Genomic DNA, 21,199 nt, shown 5'->3' on the forward strand with positions numbered 1-21,199 from the left:
CCTTTTGTCTGCCTAAACTTGCATAGGATTGTGTCCTAAGTAATACTGTAAAGCCCTATCTCCATCTGCTGCAGGAAGTGATGCTTATATCAGTGGGATTACTATCAGAAGCTGAAACATTCAAATCTAATTCTATGGACGTTTACTTAAAAATAAAATTCATGCAGTTCGTCTCGTTCATGGATCTTATCCCAGGTCAGCCTCCCGTTTTGACTACAGCTAGCCTTGGTCCCTAAATTATGCTGTGAGCTGCCGCTGCAAGCCCTTTCTTCGAGGGGCGTCAACCTCTCATAGTCAAACACAAGGAACATCGTCCTGGAGTAGCAGCCGCTCTTCACCGTAGAGGCTATTCGTTTACTATCAGCTTTTCCTCATCTGGTGCTCGGAAGATGTTTTGGACTTCAGCTCCCAGCGGCCTCAGCCAGTATTGCCAAAACATCTGGAGGGCACCAGGTTGGGGAAAGCCGAGCGTTTTCACTAGCGATGCGGGCTGTCGCTTGTTCTCCACGCCAAGCGTGCTCTGGTAGGCTGCTCCTACCGTCTCTTTGGTTGGAGAGCTAAAACTCCTGTTGCACAGTTACCCTGATTACTTGCTCTAACTCGAATAACTCTCGCTCGGAAGTCGGGCAATGAAGTTATTTCCTATGACAGCCGCCACGACGTCCACCGGGAACAAGGCACTAACAGGGTGCGATCCTATCAAGGCTAGACATTGCTGGGGCATGCTGGGAGTTGTAGGCCTTGTTCCCGTCTAACCTTGCAGAGGATTGCGCCCTTAAGAACTGTGGGAGACTGACGGAGGTTACCGTGCGCGCGGAGAAAAGCCTTCCAGCGACAGGTTATAACATAACTGCGGGACTGCACGCGTAACAACGTGGTGGATGTATTAAGCAGAAGAATGGCCGTTTCCGCGCTGGTTTCAGCCTCTCGGGGACAAACACCCTCGCCCTCCAAGCATTGGCCAAATACTGCGGCATTACATAACGCTTTCGTCAGCGCCTGCTCTTTTGCTCACGGTGGTTCTTGCGCATGTGCTCTACAACCACCCGCGCCCAGTCCTTCACTCGGGCACTGGAGGACCTTCCCAGAGTTCCTCTGGGTGGCGTTGGAGCCGGTCGGTTGCGTCTCGATGGCGAGCAGCGCCGCGCGCCTGCCAGTCTGTCACGCTCTTCCTCTGCAGCGAGAAGTGATTGGGTAGCGCGGCTGCGCGGCTGCTCTCGCCGCGGGAGTAGGAGAAGGGGGTCGCGCGCGCTCTCGCGTTCTGCTGTTCGACTACCGTTGCCGCGAAGGGACATGTGATCGGGGGAGCGGGCTCTGAGTACAACGCACTGGAGAAGCGGCCTGTTTCTTCCTCCTCTTCCTGTCTTCGCGCGAGGCCTTTAGCCCGGAGATATCAGACGCGCCACGGAGGCGCCGAGGGCCGGAGTCTCCATGTTGAGGCCGCAGTAGCGGAGCCTCAGGCCGACCTGCCTCGTTTACTCGCTCACTCGCTTGCTCGCTCGCTCGCTCGCTGTAAGGTGCCGCCAGGTAAGCGGACTTCAACGTACGGGAAGAAGGGAGTAAATAAGGCAAAGGCCGGCCGGTTAGTGTGCGTGAGCGAAGGGGAGACAAAGGGGAAGGCGCAGGCGCTCTGTCGGGGCCGCCGGCTGCGCTTGTCCTCACGGAGGCTGTCCGGCATCTTCTCTTTCGGCCGAGCGAGGCCATGTGAGGAAACAGGGCCAGGAACACCTTGGCATCGTCTAGGTCTCTCAGGGTGCTAGGGCACGAAGGGACGGTAAACGTCTTCGCCTTGTCCACAGGGGTGGGGAGGGGAGGGGAAAGGAAGATCCTTTTGCAAACTCGCAAAATCTCTTTTGAATAGGACGTGTGTGTGTTTCGGAAACAATCATATCGCTTGGCTGCAGCAGCGAAAGTTGCATTCCCCCTGGACTGGAAGACATGTTACAAAGTTACGAGCAGACACAATTCCGGGGAGGAGCTGATTTAACTAAACTCTCCGGTCTCTTGATATGTAGGAGTAATTCGGAGCGGAGTTGTAACATTATTACTGTTTCTAGTGAAATATTCACTTTCTCCTGCGTATTCTTTTGTTTGTTTAGCTGGCACACAAGGACTCACAATAACTCACTAAAGTCTACTGACTGGAGGCCCTGATTTTCTATAATACTGTCTTTATGAATCTGTGGTCTCTCTAAATGGACTTTGTGCAAAACCCTGAGAAGAATGTTGGTAGAAGGGGTGGAGGAGAAATTATCTGTATATGCTTTTACAAATAAGGGTGAGTTTAAAAAGTGGGAACTGCTCTAGAGTGATGTAAACTGGATATTGTGATTTTGAAAGACATTCAGGGAAGGAAAACTGCAGCAAATATGATTGAATGTCATTATCTAAAAGTTGTTGAAGCTATCACATTTATCTCCTTGAAATTGGTACACATACAAAAGAGATAGGAGAAAGGAAGATGTATTCAGAGGACTTATTAACTGTTGATCTTGTAAAGCAGATGTATGATACAGAAAACTTTCACTTTCTGTTTCCTGAAATACATGATTTAGAATTGTTGCATCTCAGCCTCAAAAAATCCCTGCACATTGTTGGCAGTAATAAGCTGGGAGATGTCAGCCTCTTTTTTGCCTAAATTTGCAGAGGTAGCAAATGGCTTAGGAATATAATGACACATGCTCATGATCATAGAATAAGATGCTGTTTGGGATATTATATGGTATGAGTGATTTCTGATTTGATTGCAAAAATAAGGTAGTGCCATTGTAAGCCTCATAGTTCTATTGAATATAAACATGACACCTGTAGAACTTTGGTATCCATGATATACCTACTGAATTCTATCATTATACAAAATTTAAAACTGTTCTGATAAAAAGTCCAACAGGTACAGAAGGTGTTTAAAGTAGGCATATTAACCTTTTCTGCTCCAGTTTGTAGAAGAGTATGTCTTACATTTCTTTCAAATTTTGAAGGAAATTGCTGATGTATTTCATTCAGGGTTGTCAGGAAGGTGTGCTTCCATTGGTTTGGTGAAGTTCTCAGCAGTGTTTCAAAAGTTAAGGTTTTCCTGCCTATGGCCACAAGTGCTGGGAAAGTTAAGCTGTGCATGCTTAGGTTGATTCTGATGCCAGAATTTTTCAAATGTTTACAGATTGTTTCCCTAGTGTGTGTGTGGGGGGGGGGGGTGAGTTGCTTGTAGCACTTCAAGTGTTTGTCTCCCTTACTTGGGTCCCAGTCTGAATCACTCTGCCTGTGTCCCCATTGAACATTGTCAAAAAAGCATCTAGAAGGGAATCTTCACTAAAACTCTTTCTGTTTATTAAGGAGTATTTACCACTCTTTGGGTAGATGCTCATGAATACAGTACAGCTTTCACTGTGTTGAAAACAGGATCTTGTGTTGCTGACAAATGCAGTTCCAGGAGAATTGGAAAAGGGGATGTCTGGAAAGTAACAACTCTCTAAAGAGAAAGAAAGAAAGGGATTTTTCCTGTTGAATGAGCTGTGTACAAGTGCAAACGAGCAATCATTGGATCAGAGATTTTTTTAAAAAGGAAAAAATGGACAGTTCCTCCTTTCTCTCACAACAAATCACTGAGAAGGAGAAGAAGATGGGTAGGAGAAGGCTGTGGTGCCGCTTGGCACCATGCTTCCACCTTCCATGGGAGCCATGGGATCATTATCCCTATTCCTCTCCACTATAAAGTAGTTTCTGAAAGCCTGTCTGATATGCTTATTTTTCCAAGAATAAGTGTCACTGAAGTCCATGTGATTTACTTCTGAGTGAGCACTATGGAAGATAATGTGGTTTATTTCAGAGTAGACATCTAATTGTTCCTTACAGGGGGGCAAGGTGAGAAGCAGCTTTGATTGTTCTCTAATTCATTTTGCAGGCCAGGGAGAGAAGCGGTTGGAATGGGGGCTTGACAGAAGCAGGAAACCTGCTGAAGGCTGATTGGGTTTATCTTCTTCTCAGAGTTGCTGCTGTTCAGTTGAAGTCTACCAGGATACTTCCTCTTGCAGCACCTCTCCCTTCAACTCATTGTCTCCTCCCCCCAAAACAGTACCATTAGTTTCACACACACCGAAAGGGCTGTGTATCTTGGAAAAAACACAACATATTGTAAAAACCAAGCTGTAACTGGTGTGAAAGACATTCAGAATATAATGGCAGACCTACTGCATTCTTGGCTTCAAATCTAAATGAGATTCTATATACTTAGTTTTACTGAAAGCTGGGGGAAGAACCTGCTACATCTTTAAGGTAACACACTTTGATCCTTGAAATTTGGACTTGGTGGGATAGAATGCGTAAAGTTGTGGAAGGGAAGGATCAGAGCCTCACAGTGTCTTTCGGCAAGCAGAAGTGCAGCACACGGTACCTGATCTTCTTTACATAAATAAAAGATATATAGGGATTGCAGCCAAAGTGCTGACTTTCTGACTGTAGAAAGGCAGTGTGACAGAACCAATCTTTACAGTTCCTTTCAGTGTAGTAGGAAAAAGTATGCAAGGATTATGTCTCAGACTCTATGGTTGTTAAGGTGGTGGTGAGAGTCTAGCTCTATTTGGTTGTTCTTCTTATGTGTAAGTTTTACCCATACAGCAAGGGATTGGGAATGAGTTCACTAGTTTCATTCGTGTCCTTTTCTGTTTTTGCATGTGTTTTTGCATTTTTCTACATATAGGGTCAATTGTCTGTAAAGGAGAACCTCCTTTATCTGTGAAAATTCCCGGAATTTTAGAATTCCAATACTTGACGTAAGTCAGGTTGGCCCAGCACATTCTCCAGACAGCATTTTCACAGTGGGGAAGGGGTAGCAAGAAACTGTCAACTGAGACAAGAGTAAGGTACTTTTGAGACAGAGGGGTCATTCTGCGTGACTACAGATGAAGAAAGGAAGGAAAAAGCTGTGCTGAAACACTGTGCAATTTCACTCAGCTATAAGCCTTTCTGAACACCCAGGGATTGATTTACAAATCTACTCAATTAATGACTTAGCGCGCGCGTGCGCTCTCTCTCTGTCTCTCTCTCTCTCTCTCTCTCTCTCTCTCTCTCTCTCTCTCTCTCTCTGTGGGTGGCTGTGTGTTTAGAATACAGTAATACTGTATTTTATTATAAACCACCCAGAGAGTCCTCTGGGCTATGGGGGTGGTAAATAAATGTAATTATTAAATAAATAATAGTAGATTCCCATTTTTAAAAACAGATTCTGGTTTAAGACCAGAATCATATTAGGTCAAACTCCACACAGTGCCAAAAGTGGATGCTGTAGAGCCATCCACACCAGCCTTTGACAGTGTAAAACATGATGTGACCTTGAATTGGCAACCTGGTGTCCAGACGTGCTACGGCTCATCTCTGTTTAAATAAGCCATGGTATGCAGTGATGATCCCCTGAAGGAGATCAGTGCTTCTTTAGACAAAAAGAAGGAGGATATTTGGTAGGAAATGTTGGCTACTAACCTACAGTTGTTAACATCGTCATCAAAACAAACATAATAGGTTTTTTCAGGAATGGCTAAATTAATACCTCTTTCGAGGCCAGCACTACCCCCTGTAGTTGTTACAACCTTCTGCCATTCTAGGTTTTCTCCAGGGAAAGAATATAATAAACTTCACAAAACAACACAAAGACTTGTGGAGTATTCTGTTCAAAGGGGTTCACTTTCATTTTTACTGCTTCCCCCCCCCACACACACACACACTTAGCTTCTTGTGCATATCTATTCTACCCCAACAGTCTTCTTCTGTTCATTGATTTTTTTAAAACTTAGCACTAAAGAGGTAAGGGATTGATTCTGTGTACATAGAGCAAAGGATCAATGGGGTAAAGGTCTATGTGTGTTTATTTTATAGCATTTTTGCTGTGAAGAAGAGGTATGTGATCTCTACAGACACAAATTCACAGTTTTGAGAACTGTAAAACAAAGCATCTGTGATAATATCCTCTAGATAGGAAAAAATTGCCCAGTAATCTTACAGAAACCCCTGGCAGAGCTTGACATTTTGAATGGATTAATGGAATTCATTTACCAAAAAAATTAACATTGTATGAGTATACAGCCTCAAGATACATAATTAAAAACTAATCCTTATTTCATGATGAATAACCGTTGGACTGTAATTTATCTTTAATAGAAAACTGTCTTTAGATAAATGGTTCCTCAAAATAATTTTATTTTAAAAATCCAATTTAAATCAAAACCCCAATTTTTAATTTTTTTAAAAAATTAATTTTACCCACCCTGATAGGTCATCCTACCAAGACAATGGGATAGATGTTAGTTTCCCCCACTTTCAGGTAACCATGGTCAAGAAAATAAAAACAAGCATGTATTCTTTTACATATGCAGGACAGATGACAACCCCATTGTTGTCAAGGCAGTCATGTATTGCTGAACCACCCTAGATCTTGCAACCTCAGTATGGAAGCTCCAGAACCATAATTCTAGGGGTGCCCAACACCAAATCCAAGACTATTTCCATCAGTTCAATCAAAGACTGATGAGCAGTACACCAACAGAATCCTTATTCTGGCCTGGGTACCCAGCACAAGGTACAAACACTCAATCAGGAAGCCTAGAGAGGAAGATATAATCCCTATAGAACAAAGCAAGCCCTTTCCCTGGGCCTCAAGTGCTACACTGAGGACCCAGTAGGGAACAGGTAGAGTAGACCAACCTCTCCTAGTTCCTCCATCATGAATGAGGGAAATTTTGTTTTGGCACAAATTGGCATTCAGGAACAGTACCACCAGAAGCAAGGGAAGTTGGTAAAGCGGCCAGGAACCATCAGGTTAGAGAAGGAACCATAAGAAGGCATTGCCATGTAGTGTTTTCTTATATTGTCCAGTTCAAGCAATGGGATTTTGATGTTGAGCATTTTCCACAGACAAATAGTATGTGTTTGCCCACCTAGTGAGGATAGGGTGAGGACAGTATTCCTGACATTTAGGAATAATTATTTATTGCCATGGGTACTTCTTAACTGCGAAAGTCATGTTGCGCTTGGGACTTGAGCATGAAAAAAAGAAGAAATGCTCCTTAATTTTCTGTGCACACTTGCTTCTCTTGCTTTACTAAGTCATAACAAAGATACACAGTATGCTCTTGAATTATGCAAACTTATTTCCTGTGAATGCATAGAAAAAACAAGGAAGGGACCTTCTCCATGAAAGGTTTTGAGTACTCTTTTGTAGTTGGTTAGAAACCTCTGGTGGGAGATACCTACTTGCTTCCTGTGGTGCAAATCAAACTAATTTTTCACATGATCCACAGTTAGGCTGTGTGTTTTGTTTTGATAAGCAAGAACAGAAAAGAAAGAAATTCTGCAGTAAGGAAAGAAATTGAATTCTTAGAAAGTTTGGAGTCACTCTCTCCTCTTAATTAGAAAATAAAGGGACCTTTTTAAAGGTGCTGGTAATCTCTTGTTAAACCTGGTAGCTGATATTTATTGTGGATTAGTTTTTTGAAGGACAGAAGGACATGTTATATTGGTAGGTAGAGTCGTTTCTTGCTGGCCCCCTGTTTTGCACTGCGGGAGAGTGTAGATGTGTAGCCAGTAAGGCTGAGCACTTATTCAATCTGGATGTTATTTTTCCACAATGAATGATTGAATGAAGAAATGAATAGTGTTGCAAGGTTTGTTCAGACACCAAAAAGCTGAGTCACTGGGGACCAGAGGGAGAACCTTTCCTTCTCTGATAGCCTTTAATATTTTTCTCAGCGTGCAGGCCAGTTTATTGCTCTGACAATAGTTGAGCTGCTAGAAAGTGAAATTGTCGGCCTATACTATGCTAAACTCTGTAAACTATTGCCAGTAAAATTGTGACCGGTTTAATCTACATGTTGTCTCAGAACCTTCCTTGCTCTTTCTTACTGTTCTGCTGAAGACACAGTACATGTTAGTGCTTTGTGGGAAAGGTGATAGAAAAATGAGAAGAGTGCTTCCCCCAGCTTGTCTTGCTTCCTTTCTTGATGTTAGTGTGATGGAAATGTTTTTAATGACCTGGAGGGCATATACAGGACAGAGTCAGAAGGCCCATTTCTGAAAAGGGCCTACCTTCTATTTACTAGTATTTCCATCTGTTCATGCTATGACAAAAAATATGGAGGCTTCTATTATTTTTATGATGTATTATTGATCCCACTGTTTTTGCATCTTCCAGACTCTGCACTATAGTAAATTATCTGCCACAGATCACATTTCAGCCTGTTGTCTTCATTAGCAAGTGGCGCCTCTCTATTTATGCATGGATTGGAACTCAGAGAGTTACTTTAAGAGTGTTTAGTTATTTGCATCTATACAGATATAGATGTCTATAAAATTTTGGATCAGACATCGTTATGGAAAACTTATGGTTAAATCTTATATTGTATAGAAAAATGTTGTTGTTACATTTCTATACCACACCATAGCCTAATGTGCTGTCTAGGCAGTGTACAAATTTAATTACAAAATACTCAATAGCAAACAGTACACTAAAATATATATATATATGATGGAGCAATATAAAAGTTACACAAAAATAGCATCAGTATACCCACAGTAATTCTAGTTGGAAAGTCAATACCTAAACCGGCACCAAACAAGTGATGTCCTTGGGCAGCCACCCTTCAGCAGTTGCCCAGGAGGCTGCCCAAGCTTGTTGTGAAGGTGCTGCTGGCACAGGCCCCACCTTGTCTCTGATGCAAGTGCACTGGCTGTCCCCCCACCCCTTTCTTCCTCTTCCGGGCACCATTTCTCTCATCACTTAACAAGGGGGGGATACCATGATGGGGCAGGGGGTGGGTTGTAGGGAGCTGTGTCACTCCACAGTGGGCACAAAAACATAGCTGATGGCAAGCAGGCACTAATGTTACTGGAATATTTAAATAAATAAAATAGAAGATGTTGCTCTTATATTGTTCACATTTAAAGGAAAAATCCTGAAAACTCTTGACACATTAATTAATTTTAACATCACAAAGAACTGTGCATAATGTATTGAGAACCACTCATCTATTTCAGTACAGTTCAAGTTTCTTCCACCAGGATTGTTGAGATACCTTCAGGTTTGTTGTCGCTACTTACTAGTTCATTTCACTTTAAGACATTGATGTGTTTCATTTATATATATGTATTTTCTTACATATTTGCTAGTATAACCAACTGAAAAACATTAGCTACAACTCTGAAACTTCATGCCTGCTTAATGTTGTAATTGATATAAATTCCTTTTTACTAACCAAGTTATGAAATGGTACTGCTAGAGAAAAATTAAACGCTAGAAAAATTTCTGGAAAAAACATTTTACTGGCGATAAATTAGATTTTAGTCTGTTAAGAGCATCTCTACTCCAAAAACTTGGTTGAGATATCAGCCTTCCCAAGTCCCTTTAGGACTTTTGGAAATCAAACTGCAGCAACCCAGCCAGCATGGCCAATGGGCAGAAATACTGGAGGTTGTAATACAAAACATCTGGAGGGAAGCAGGTTGGGGAAGGTTGCATTAGAGAAAGAAATGTACTCATTTTTAATATACACAGTTATATTTCTTCAGTCTTTAAAAAGTCAACATCAAACATTAAAAATAGAACAATAATAATTCTGTTGTTGTTGTTGTTACACTTTTATACTGCCTCTTAAGTCACTGGACTTCCTGGGCAGTTTACAGATTTAAAAATATGCACAGGAACAACAACAAAATAAAAAAGTGATGTCTGGTGGGGGAATGGTGATGATGACAGGCCAAAAGTGGTGGTGCAGGCTGCCCAATGCGCTGAGCCCCTCAAAAGGTCCTGTGATAGGCAGCTGAACCTCCTCTGAAGGCGGGTGTGGTGCAGTGCCCCCTCTCTTTCCCCAGCCAGGAGGTGTGGGGCGAGGGTCCAAAATAAGGTTTGTCTCACAGAGTTTAGTGTGATGTTAGTCTGTCTGCTTTATTAATCACTAATGTCAATGTTTTTCAGGTTGTATTTCATAACAGAAATGAAGAACAGAAAGCAATGTGTGCAAAATTCTGATGATGAAAAATATGAAGATTCGGAAGGTAACCAATATATAAATATTCTTATAGGATCATAAAATGGAGCACCCCCAAATATTATTTATTTAAGACTTATATGCCGTCCCCTCATGCCTCGGCATCTCGGGACAGCTTACAACATCAAATTAAAGCAATAAAACAGTAACAGTAAAATTATATAAAAACCAAAACAAAAAAGCGACTGTTAATGATAAAGTTGATATTTAAAATAGCCATTAAATAAAAAGGTTTTAACCGAAAAGAATATAAACTCGGCACCAGGTGCACCTCCCCAGGGAGCGCATTCCATAAACTGGGTGCCACCACAGAGAAGGCCCTGCTCCAGGTAGTTGTTCTTTTTATCTCCTTTAAAGAGGGCTCCCGGAGCAAAGCCTCTCCTGCAGATCTTAAGGGGCGTGAGGGCATGTAAGGGAAGAGATGTTCCTTCAGGAATCCTGGTTCCAAGCCATTCAGGGCTTTATAGGTTAAAACCAGCACCTTGAACTGGGCCCAGACTTCAACTGGGAGCCAGTGGAGCTGATAGAGGACCGGCATTATGTGAGAGTAACAGCCGGTTCCCGTCAGCAGACTGGCAGCTCTGTTCTGTACCAGCTGGAGTATCTGGACCGTTTTCAAGGGCAGCCCCATGTAGAATGCGTTACAGTAACCCAAGCGGGAAGTTGAATATTAGTAGATCCCCAAAATATTACTGTGAATTTGCTGTATCCAGTATTTGTCAGAGGAAAATTTGAAGTTTCTTTGAGTGCTCTGTTTTTTTAGCTAGAGATTTTGCCTGTCACACTCAGGAAGGATCTATAAATCACAACTTTGTGAGAAGTTATCTGTAATGCAAGAGATTATTACCACTTGCTAAGTTAGCTTTTGAAATGAATCCATACTCTGTCCTCCTTTCTATACCCCTTTAGGAGAGGGAGTAAAGGGGTCATTCTGGTGGGCAGGGAGGAGAGAAAACTGCAATGTATCCTGTGCAGCCTGCTTCCCTCCCACTCCAAAGGACCCAAGCTAGATGGTCAAAAACAGCTGTCTAGCAAAAACAGCTGGGAAGCATGGAGGGGGAAATTGCTGCCACTGCTCCTGTCACTCTGCATTGGATGATTACAGGTCTTGTCTTGGTTGGATTTCCCCCTAAGAGATTGAGTATGTTTAACTTCATCTCTTAGCCACACAATTATTTGTTATTAACCCATGGAAATATATGTTGCTGTATTTTAGATAGGATTCAGTAACTTTATTGTGGATAAGTACGTTGACCACTATTTATCAGCATAGATTGCATCTCACTGCCAAAGCAGGGACTGCACAGCTAATACATACCATAGATATACCCTGATTATGAATTTCAGATTGGCTGTTGGTCAGAACAAATGTTTGGATACATCAGAATAAGATTTCTGCATCCTGTACCCCAGGCTAGGATCAGTAAGATTTTACTGTTTTCAAATTCTGACATGTTTTGCAGATAAGTAAAGATTCACTTTTTAGAATCACAAGTTTTTGTACTCAGTTGCGTACGTGATATAAAATGCTGAAAGTTACTGCTTCAAACCACTCATCACGTCTGTATTTTATAACAGGTGAAGAAAATGAAGAAAACTGTTCCTGTTCTTCTAGCATTTTATCAGATGAAGATGATAGGTGTCCCATCTGTCTAAACTGCCTGGCAGAGCAAGAAGTTGGTTTTCCTGAAAACTGCAGTCATATTTTTTGCATGCCCTGCATCCTTAAATGGGCTGAAGTAAGTTGAAAAACAGCTTTAATTTTAAAAATTTGTCTTAATATGTAGTTCAGTTTGTTCATCTTATCTTGGATGACATCCAATAATAGTGAAGCTAGTTTTGCTTGCATAACAAACCAGTTCTGAAAAAAGGGGAGACTCTCAAAAGCATCATAATACTGACAGAACTCTGATATTCAAATAGGGAAAAAATCTATTTGGGCATGCTTGAAGTTGTTTTTCAGCTTTCAAATTTCACTACAGTGGAAGCTAGGATGTTGTTTCATTTATTAAAAGTGCTCTTCCATTCTTGCTGCTCTAGTATTTGGTTATACTTTCATGTGTCTTCCTAGATAGGGATATGAAATGTGTGCTACTCCAAATGATGTTGGGATGTAATTCTTATCAACTCTCACAATTAGCTATTTCCCACATAATACATGTAAGGCATTATACTCTGCTCCTGATTCCTTGCTGCTGTTGCTTTCCAGTCTGTTAACAGTGTTCCTTGGCAATGGCATATCTGCTTGCAATTTTGTTACACAGTTTTCTTATTGCACTAGCAGTGCACATTTCTTCAAGTTTATCAAGTCTTATGGTATGAAACGTCTGGGTTGCTTTCAGTGAGATAAACATTGTGATGAATAATCAAGTAACATCCAGGGCTGTAGAGAATTTACAATAATCATTAATAATGATAAACAGTATTGCAATAGATGCTTAGCTGGCCTCTTGGAAACCTCTAGTGAGACTACCATGAATCAGTCAATGAATTTATTTAATTGATTAGATGTTTAGAACTAAAATAGTTACAGTAAAACCCATAGTTTAAAAGCTTTCCATTGCCTTACTCTAATTAGCTATAGTAACTGCTCTCTGTGCTAATGGCATTGCTTCAGATGTTTTAAGATTATTATCTTGGGTCATGATAAAACCATTTGGCCCTTTTCACTTAAAGGTACAATCAAATGAACCCCAAGGGTAGAAGAAGCACTGTGACATGGAATTCCCCATGCTTGTCAGTATGGTACCTTATTCATTTTGGCTAGCAGTTATGTGTAGATTGCTTTTGCTTACTGTGTGAAAAGTCTGGAAGCAGACTGCAGTTTGGGAATCAGGATTGGCTGCAGGGACAGATGAATCCAAAAGAGCATATGTGTATATGTTTGTAACTTTTATCAGCTTAGCTGACTTCCAGCCTGTATGCAAGTGCCTGGAAGATGTATTGTAGGTTGGCATTGTAAGGGTTCACTCCTGTGTACCTCTCCCTGGTCCTTCCATTTCTCCTGGGCTAGTTCTGTGTTACGACTGCAATAAAGGCAGCATGGATTACCCTACAGATTTTGACATGCAGGAAATCAGGGTGCAATTGCACACTTGCACCAACCCAGACATTTCCTGAATTATAAGTTTATCTGCCTTGCTGCTTTCATTATGTTCTATACTGGACTTCTTGCCTTCTTCTTATTCTTATGACAGTCCCTCTAGCAAAAGGTATGCATTCCTGACTTTTTTAGTGTTTTCTCCTCTCCCAGTCCTCCTTTAAAGGAGGAGAGTGGGATGGTCTGCTTCTGCCAGCTCAGTTGTATGTCTCTAGATCTGGATTCAGCCCTATGTTTATAAAAATGGAAGAAGCAGTGGTAGAAATAAGCTCTTTATTTGTGTTTTCCATTCTAGAATTTTGTGTGTTCAGATGCTCATACTTTCCTCTTTCATTCATGGTTGTCTGCATTCACTTTCACTTAGTACTTTCAACAGATTGAAACATTTTTAGTTCATCACTTATCTCTGTTAATGGATCTAGTTGGTTTGAGATTTAAAATCTAATATTTCTGAAAGCCTAATATAGCTATGTGAGAACAACAAATTACCTCTCTTTGCTAGGAAGAAAGATAACCTTAGTATTTCTGAATTAGCCCTAACATTAACAATGTGCTGTTGAAGTTGCAATCTTGCAGTTGAAATATTGCCAGTTGATACTTTAATTGATTTACTGATTAAATAAATTTTAATCTGGAGCCCATTTTTAATTGAACAGGGGATCCCAAAGTAGTGTCCGGCCAGGTTTGGTTAAATCTGCTATACCTAAACTTATACATGCTAAATATTTTAAAACTTTTAAATATTCATTATGAAATACTGAAAACTAAACAAAACATTCTTTTAGACCAGGGCTTCATGTCCAGTTGACCGAAAACAGTTTCAAGCTGTATATAAGCTAAACACACTGGAAGACTGTATAAAGGTAAGTTCCAAGTTTTATTTAGTTTAGTTTTACTTAGTTAATTTTGTTCCTTCTGGTATTGATTCTAAATTATTCTATTATTCATAAAGAATATAAGCTAAAGTAATATCTGATTCTTCTTGCTTGTAAACAGCTTGACTGTACTGAAAATGGTACTAATGTTGAATTGTATATCTGGTGGCTTCTTCTTCTCCTAGATTGGACAACCCAATGTTGTCATTCTTCATTTTTTGACAAATCTCCTCACGAGCCATAAAGTTTCTGCTACAAAAGGGAATTAAGTTTTTTTTAAAAACTTTTCTAGTCTTGGGTCTTCAACAGCCAGAAAAGTGAGCTTGTTTCCTCTTTTCCTAATAGAAAGAACACTATGCTGCTCCAAATGACAGTTGCCAAAGGAAGCATTATGTAGGCTCAGGCCCATAATTAAATATTTCATCTGTAGTATACATTTATATGTGTACATTTATATGTGTAAGCCATTCTGAGTGCAAGTGCAAGAAGAAAAGCAGGATACAGATACTTTAAATAAGAAATAAAAGTCCAAAGTTGCAGTAAAAACTTTGATAAAGTGCTTAATATTTTTTTAAAACTTAAAACAATATAGATGCTATTCTAATATATATATTTAAAACATATTTGCTTGCTTATAGAATTCTTAAAGTACATTTTTTTCTCAGATTGCGTTGTTCCACTACTTCTTCATATTAACTTCTTGTAAGTTACAAGGTAGTTCCTTCATGTTAAAGATTTCTCATTGTGGCATTAGTATCCTTCTGCTTGCAATTTTCCAACTTCCATGCTTCCCACAGCGGCTTCACTGTACTGATGCCACAGAAGGTTTTTCCGCAAATGGATGTTATAATGAGAACTTCAAAGACAACTGAGCGAAGAGGGGAAAGTTGGTTTTCAGGAACTCCTTTCTAAAATATGTTGTCCAGCTTTCTAAGCTTTCCTTTGTCTTGTTGCCAATGACTTTTATTAAAATAATTTTTAGAAATTGACTCTTGTACAAAGCCCAGGGAAATTTTCTGGCCCACATCACTAACTGGCAGTATTTTAAGCAGAGGCTGGATGGCTATCTGTCAGGGACCCTGATTCTTGCATCGAGCAGGAAATTTGAACTAAGTCACTACATGGTTTTTTCCAACTCTTAAATTCTATGATTTAATTTCTGTCTTCTGCTTATGAAGTCAGACTCAATCATTGGCTTTTAGGTGTAGAAAGAGCTGAATAAATACTAACAAGCAACATGATTTGTGTTATGTTTAAATAGACATAGATTCTACAACTCCCAGCTTTATTTCTGTTGAAACATGCATAGGACTGTACTCTATGGCAGGTTGGGTATAGCCAAATGTTATTGTTTATTTCACTGGAGTTCCTTAAAATAATCAGATATTTAAAATGACCAGACGCAGGTAATAAGTTGTTTATCTGCAGTAACCACGGATGCTCTTCTTTCAGTCAGATTCTTGGCAATTCAAGCTTGTGCTCTAGAGCACTTTTAAAAATTGCTTTGCTCATTTTCTTCAAATGAGAACATGTTTCCACATTTCTGACTTAATTCATAAATATTAAAGGAAATGGTTGAGGAGAAGACTAATTATGTTAACATTCCTTGTAGGTTCAGATAAAGCAACAAGTAAGCAAAAAAGATGACCTACATAGCTGTGGTGAGGGCAAGTACTGCCCTTTGAATATTAAAAACTGCACAAGGTAAGCAATGCAGATATAAAATGTGCTTACAATATTTAAAAGTTCAGTTTCAGGTTTGCAACACCTGAGTCTAGTCTACATTTGTACATAGGTCTGAAATGCAAAGTATTCTATTCAATCAATTTGTTAAGCAATTCCTTTACTGTTCGAGTTATCTCTACATTGTTGCATAAATATTGAACAAATGTGTTTTGTAATGTTATGCATGTATACTGATCTGATCAGAACTTTAGATGAGAGTGGTACAGCCTGTTGCAAAAAAATGCTGGAGAATTCTTTCGGTTTCATGAAGACGAAGAGATAATCCTAGATGCTAGATTTTAAAGCTCTTTGGAAATACAGTCCTACTCTGTCTTATCAGAAATGGAGTCTACTGAGTTCAGTGGGACTTGCTGCTAGGAAAATAGGATTGCAGCCTAAAGCTCTTTAGAAGCTTCCTAATGGGGTCAAGAGCCATAATTAACAAGTACAAAATTACTGAATTGTAAATAACTGGTTTTCTGATGTGTTTTCAGAAAACAAAAAAATGTAAGCAGAAGACCTTTACCAGCAATTGTCTGTAAAGGCTGGAACCAAAAACGCAGTAAGTTGGCATTTTCTCTTGTCATCTTGGCCTTCCTTTGAATTTTTTTAAAATAAGTATTGCTTGTGATTTAGATATATTTGGTATTTATTTGCTGTGCTATCAAATTAACTATCTTGAGCAGATTTCAGCATATCAAAACATTTTGTAATTTCAGCCTGTTTGAAGAGATGAGAAACAAAGGCCTGCTCCAGATAACTCCAAGTGTTCTGGTACTCACAGAGTTCTTTTCTCTGTGTATTCATGTTATCCAATATTTCAGTATTGGGACACCTCTATACACACACAAATGTCTTTTGAAGCAAATAGGCAAACATTTTGGCATCATTTCTGCATACACATGTGGGTCCTGTCCAAATTCCTCAGTTCATTTCATACAAATTTCTAGAAAAATTAATGCATTTCTTCCTCTTGTTTCCCATCCACTGATCCAGATACTGGGCTGCTCAGATTATATATTTAGTGACAAAGTTTAGGGTAATGGCTGTGTTAATGTATTTTAGATAATATATTTGAATGGTAGTACAAAAGCTAACTGCTTAATTCCAATATGATAATATGTTAAGAGTGTCATCGGCTTTTTTTAGCTTGGGGAAATAAAGACAAGGATACTTAGTAGATTGCAAAGTATAGCTTGTGAATCCAGAACACTGGCTTGTTCAAGCAACCATGTGATTAACCTGAACACAAAAAAGATGTGGGGCAGTCTTCCTAAGCTTTTGGTTTTCTGCTTGAGCTTTGCAGTAATAAAGTTTTGCAAAATAACTTGAAATGAATTTAAATTGCTAACTAATTACTGCATTTCTGAAAAGAGTGAGATCAGTGAGAGTTTGCATTTTTCTCATTATAAAGATTCTTCAAATGAGGAAGAAGATAAACATTCTGTGAAGAAAAGCAAGGTTTGTTCAACATTTTACTCTTAGAAATTGTAAAAAATAATAATCACAATTTCCAGTTAGAATATAACGCTTTTAAAATGTATTTGGGTTCCTGTGGCTATGTTCCCTTACATGTTGTTGGTGTGTGCTGTGAAGTAATTGTTATCTGATGAATGACCCTATGAATGAATCCCCTCCAAAATATCCTGTCCTTGACAGCCAAGCTTAGCTGTAGTAAATTCAAGGCTGGGGCTTGCTTTAAGGAGTCAACCTGTCGCTTGTTTGACCTTCCCTTTCTTCTTTTGCCTTCAACGTTCCCTAGCATTCTTGCCTTTGCCAGTGAGCCTCACCTTGTCATGACATGCCCAAAGCGTGAAAGCTTCATTGTTCTCATTTTTGCTTCTAGGGAAAGTTCAGTCTTCATAGGATCTAGGACCCACTTGTTCATCTTTCTGTCAGTTCAAATTATTCTCAAAGCTTTCCTCCAGCACCTTGGTTCAAACACATCAATTTTCTTCCTGCAGCTTTTTTCAATGTCCAGCTTTTATACCCATGCATAATGCCTGGGAATGCAGTAGGGTAGATGCTCTTGTCCTTGGTCCCCATTGAAATTCCCTCACGCTGGATGACCTTTTCTAGTTCCTCCACTGTAGTTCTTCCAAGTCCCAGTTTTCTAATTTCTTGGCTGCAGTCTACCTTTGAATTGATGGCTTAGCCAAGGTATGCAAAATCTTTCACGATGTCAGTGTCTTCTTTGCTGAAAATAAAGTTGTGTAATTCTTCTGTTTTTGTATATCCTGCTGCAGCGGTGCTTTTGCACTTTCTTCTTTCACTTTCATCAGGAGTCCTTTCAGTTCATTGCTGCTTTCTGCCAGTAAGTTGATAGCATCTGTATATATTAATTATTGACCTTTCTTCTGGCAGTTTTCACTCCTTCCTCTGATCCTAGTCTAGCTTTCCATATAAAATACTCTACATACAGATTGAATTGATAGGGAGCTAAAATAGACCCTTGTCTGATGCCTTTGCCTTTAGGAAACTGTTCTGTTTCTCTGTATTCTGTCCTATCAGTAGCTTCACAATATAGGTCATCCATCAGGACATTCAAGTGCTGAGGCACACCCATTTCTTTCAGGACCATCCATAGCTTTCCATGATCCACATAGTCAAAAGCTTTGCTTTAGTCTAAGATGCATAGACTGATCTTTTGAAATTATGTGGTTCTATATATGCCTATATGCCAACCTATATAAGCAATATGATCACAAGTGCATCTTTCCCCCCCAGAATTCAGCTTGAATGTGAGGCATTTCTCTCTCAATAGAGAATAATAATCTATCTTGCAACACCCTAAGCATCAATTTGCTTGCATGGAAAATTAGTACAATGGTTCTGCAGTTGCTGCCCACTTTTTATCTCCTTTTTCCTATCCTCCCTGGAATGTACATTGCATGTTTCCAGTCTGTGAGCCATTGTTTTGTTTTCCGTATTTGTTGACTATAAAGCCCTAAACGGCTTGGGTCCTGGTTACCTGAAGGAGCACTTACATCCATATATGCCCAGCCGCCCCCTGAGATTGGCGGGAGAGGCCCTTCTCTGGGAGCCCTCCATGGAAGAAGTTAGGAGGGTGGTTACTCGGAGGAGGGCTTTCTCAGCGGTGGTGCCTAAGTTATGGAAGGCGCTCCCCAGAGAGGTCCGCCTGGTGCCGTCATTATTTGTTTTTCGGCGCCAGGCGAAGACCTTTTTATTTAAGCAGTATTTTAAATGTTAATATTATTGAATTTTATCTGGCCAGGGCGGCTTGTTTTATATTGTATGTTTTATATCATATATTTGTATTTTAATGTATATATTTTAAAATGTTATTTTAATTTATTGTTGTAAGCCGCCCCAAGGCTTCGGCGAATGGGGCGGCATAAAAATGTTTTAATAAATAAATAAATAAATAAATAAATAAATAACATATTCTTGCTAGGTTTTGGACCGATTCAGTCCAAATTCAGCTTTGACAGCTTGAAATAGCTCTGTTGGTATCCTTTCTACTCCAGGTACTTTATTCCTTCCAAGTACTTACAGAGCAGCTTGCGCTTCAGTTTCTAATATTCCAGGCTTTTCCTCATGGGATTCTTCTTTGAAGGAGTCTTTCATCCCTTTTATATAGTTCTGTATATTTTTCCACCTTCTCTTTACTTTCTTTTGGTGAGATAGTGTGCCCCCCGTTTGTCTTTCAGCATTCCTAATCTTGACTTGAATTTTTCTTTGAATTCTTGGAACTTCTGGAAAAGGTCTCTAGTGTTCTCTTCTGTTACTTTGTTCCTATCATTGTAATAGTTCTTTTTGTCTCTATATGATAGTTGCTGAGAAGTTTCATTCAGGATTCTGACCCTATTTTTGTCACCTTTTGCTCTTGATTCTCACCTGTCCTTAGCAATTGTATTTTTTCTGTCATCTGCCTGTCATCTTTTTTGTTGCTACAGGAATTGCCTTTTTGCATTCTTCCCTAATAACATCTCTGGTTTTGGTCCACAATTCTCCTAACATACACACAGTTGAGTTCAATAATGCAAATCTGTTCTAACGGTGTACTCATTTGACTTTTAAGCTACCCAGCCTCTTTCCCTGCCTTTCTAAAATACTGTTAGTAGACAGCTGAAAACAGCCATCTAGAGCAGAAGGAGAAAAGAACGTGAAGAGTCTGGTGCCTTATACTCATCTCTATAAGACTGTGCCCTTAAAAGCCAAATGAATACAACTTTAGGATGTAGCAGCATGCTGCATTTTGGCTTCCATTAACACAACTGTTGTCCAGTAACATAATGCCTGTACAGTTGTCCATAGATTCGCTCTCTCTTTAAAAAAATCAACTGAAAGGACGTTCATCTCTACCAATTATGGTTCTTTTGCTAATCAGTCAAGCTTTGCAATGGTAGAAGGACACAAACAACATCAGTTATTTTTAGCTTTTTCTAAAAATCCGTTATTAGCTGTTTTGGTAACTGCTGTGAACATTAGGTCGTTATAGACTGAAAATGTTCACACTCTTTTATATAGATAATCAATCATTAATGTCTGGCATATAACACAACTGTTTGAATGGAATGAGATTGAAGCTGAGAACTGGAACACAATGTACAGAAAGCTTGTTAAAATTTGGCATCCTGGTTATGGGGAGCAGAAGTACATCTTGGTATTGATGTGTGTGATTGTTTTTCAAAATACTGCCACTTTTTATTTTTAATTGTATGTTTTCTTACTATGAGTCTTAAACTGAGTTTTTAAAAACTGGGTTTACAACTAGATAGGAAATCCATAATAATATTCATTATCCCAATACGTATATTCTGACTGGCAGGGGTTCTCCAGAGTCTTAGGCAAAGATCTTTCCCATGTTAAATGATGCATTTTAGTTAGAGATTGAACTTTGGACCTCAGCATGCCAAAGATAGGCTTTGTCCCTGAGCTATGCTTTTTCCCTGCTGGCCTGCATTCCTGTCACCCATCTCAGTTATTAGACGTAGCAATAAAGCAAATCTTGATCCCAGTAAGTAAAATACATTATATGAATATGGAGGTCTGCATCTCAGGGCAGAGACTATATGACTGTCAGGGCTGTTTTACACTTCTGTGACCAGAAAATAGTCAAATCAGCTTTTCATTTAATGTTCTTAAATCTAGAATTCCTCTTTCTTTTTGCAGATATCAGCTGTAGTGTTGTATTAAATGTAAATTTTTATTTTATAGCCCAGAAGGCAGACTTGCTCAAACAGACTCAGAAGTAACTTCTGTGGTAGATTTTCTCCTAATAGTAGTTTCCCTGGACAATTGCCAAACCATCAAAATGAGTGGTTAGTATGAATCTGTTTATACTGACTGTTGTACTGTAGATCTGTAAATGTTAATATGGCTCCATTTTTGGTGAAATGGTAAAAGTTGATTTATTCATTTGGTTGCAGACAGACAACAATGCATCATGCAGTAGGATACCTTTCCCAACCTGGTGTTCTCCTAAAGCATGGACTACAACTCCCAGC

General features: G+C 39.7%; 1 protein-coding gene across 2 annotated transcripts in view; it reads left to right on the forward strand.

Moving 5' to 3' along the window:
* Positions 1 to 1,138: 1,138 nt before the first annotated feature.
* Positions 1,139 to 21,199, forward strand: part of SCAF11 (SR-related CTD associated factor 11) — a 34,814-nt gene continuing 14,753 nt past the window's right edge. For both annotated transcript variants that reach the window (XM_044422897.1, XM_044422899.1), the window contains exons 1-8: positions 1,139 to 1,527; positions 9,956 to 10,035; positions 11,607 to 11,767; positions 13,914 to 13,991; positions 15,616 to 15,707; positions 16,223 to 16,290; positions 17,143 to 17,189; positions 20,910 to 21,013. In XM_044422897.1, coding sequence (XP_044278832.1) covers positions 9,975 to 10,035; positions 11,607 to 11,767; positions 13,914 to 13,991; positions 15,616 to 15,707; positions 16,223 to 16,290; positions 17,143 to 17,189; positions 20,910 to 21,013 — 611 coding nt within the window. In that variant the 5' untranslated portion in view covers positions 1,139 to 1,527; positions 9,956 to 9,974. The remainder of the gene's footprint in view (positions 1,528 to 9,955; positions 10,036 to 11,606; positions 11,768 to 13,913; positions 13,992 to 15,615; positions 15,708 to 16,222; positions 16,291 to 17,142; positions 17,190 to 20,909; positions 21,014 to 21,199) is intronic.

This window comes from Varanus komodoensis, unplaced genomic scaffold, assembly GCF_004798865.1.
Source record: "Varanus komodoensis strain SLA01 unplaced genomic scaffold, ASM479886v1 scaffold13_1, whole genome shotgun sequence".
NCBI lineage: Eukaryota > Metazoa > Chordata > Lepidosauria > Squamata > Varanidae > Varanus > Varanus komodoensis.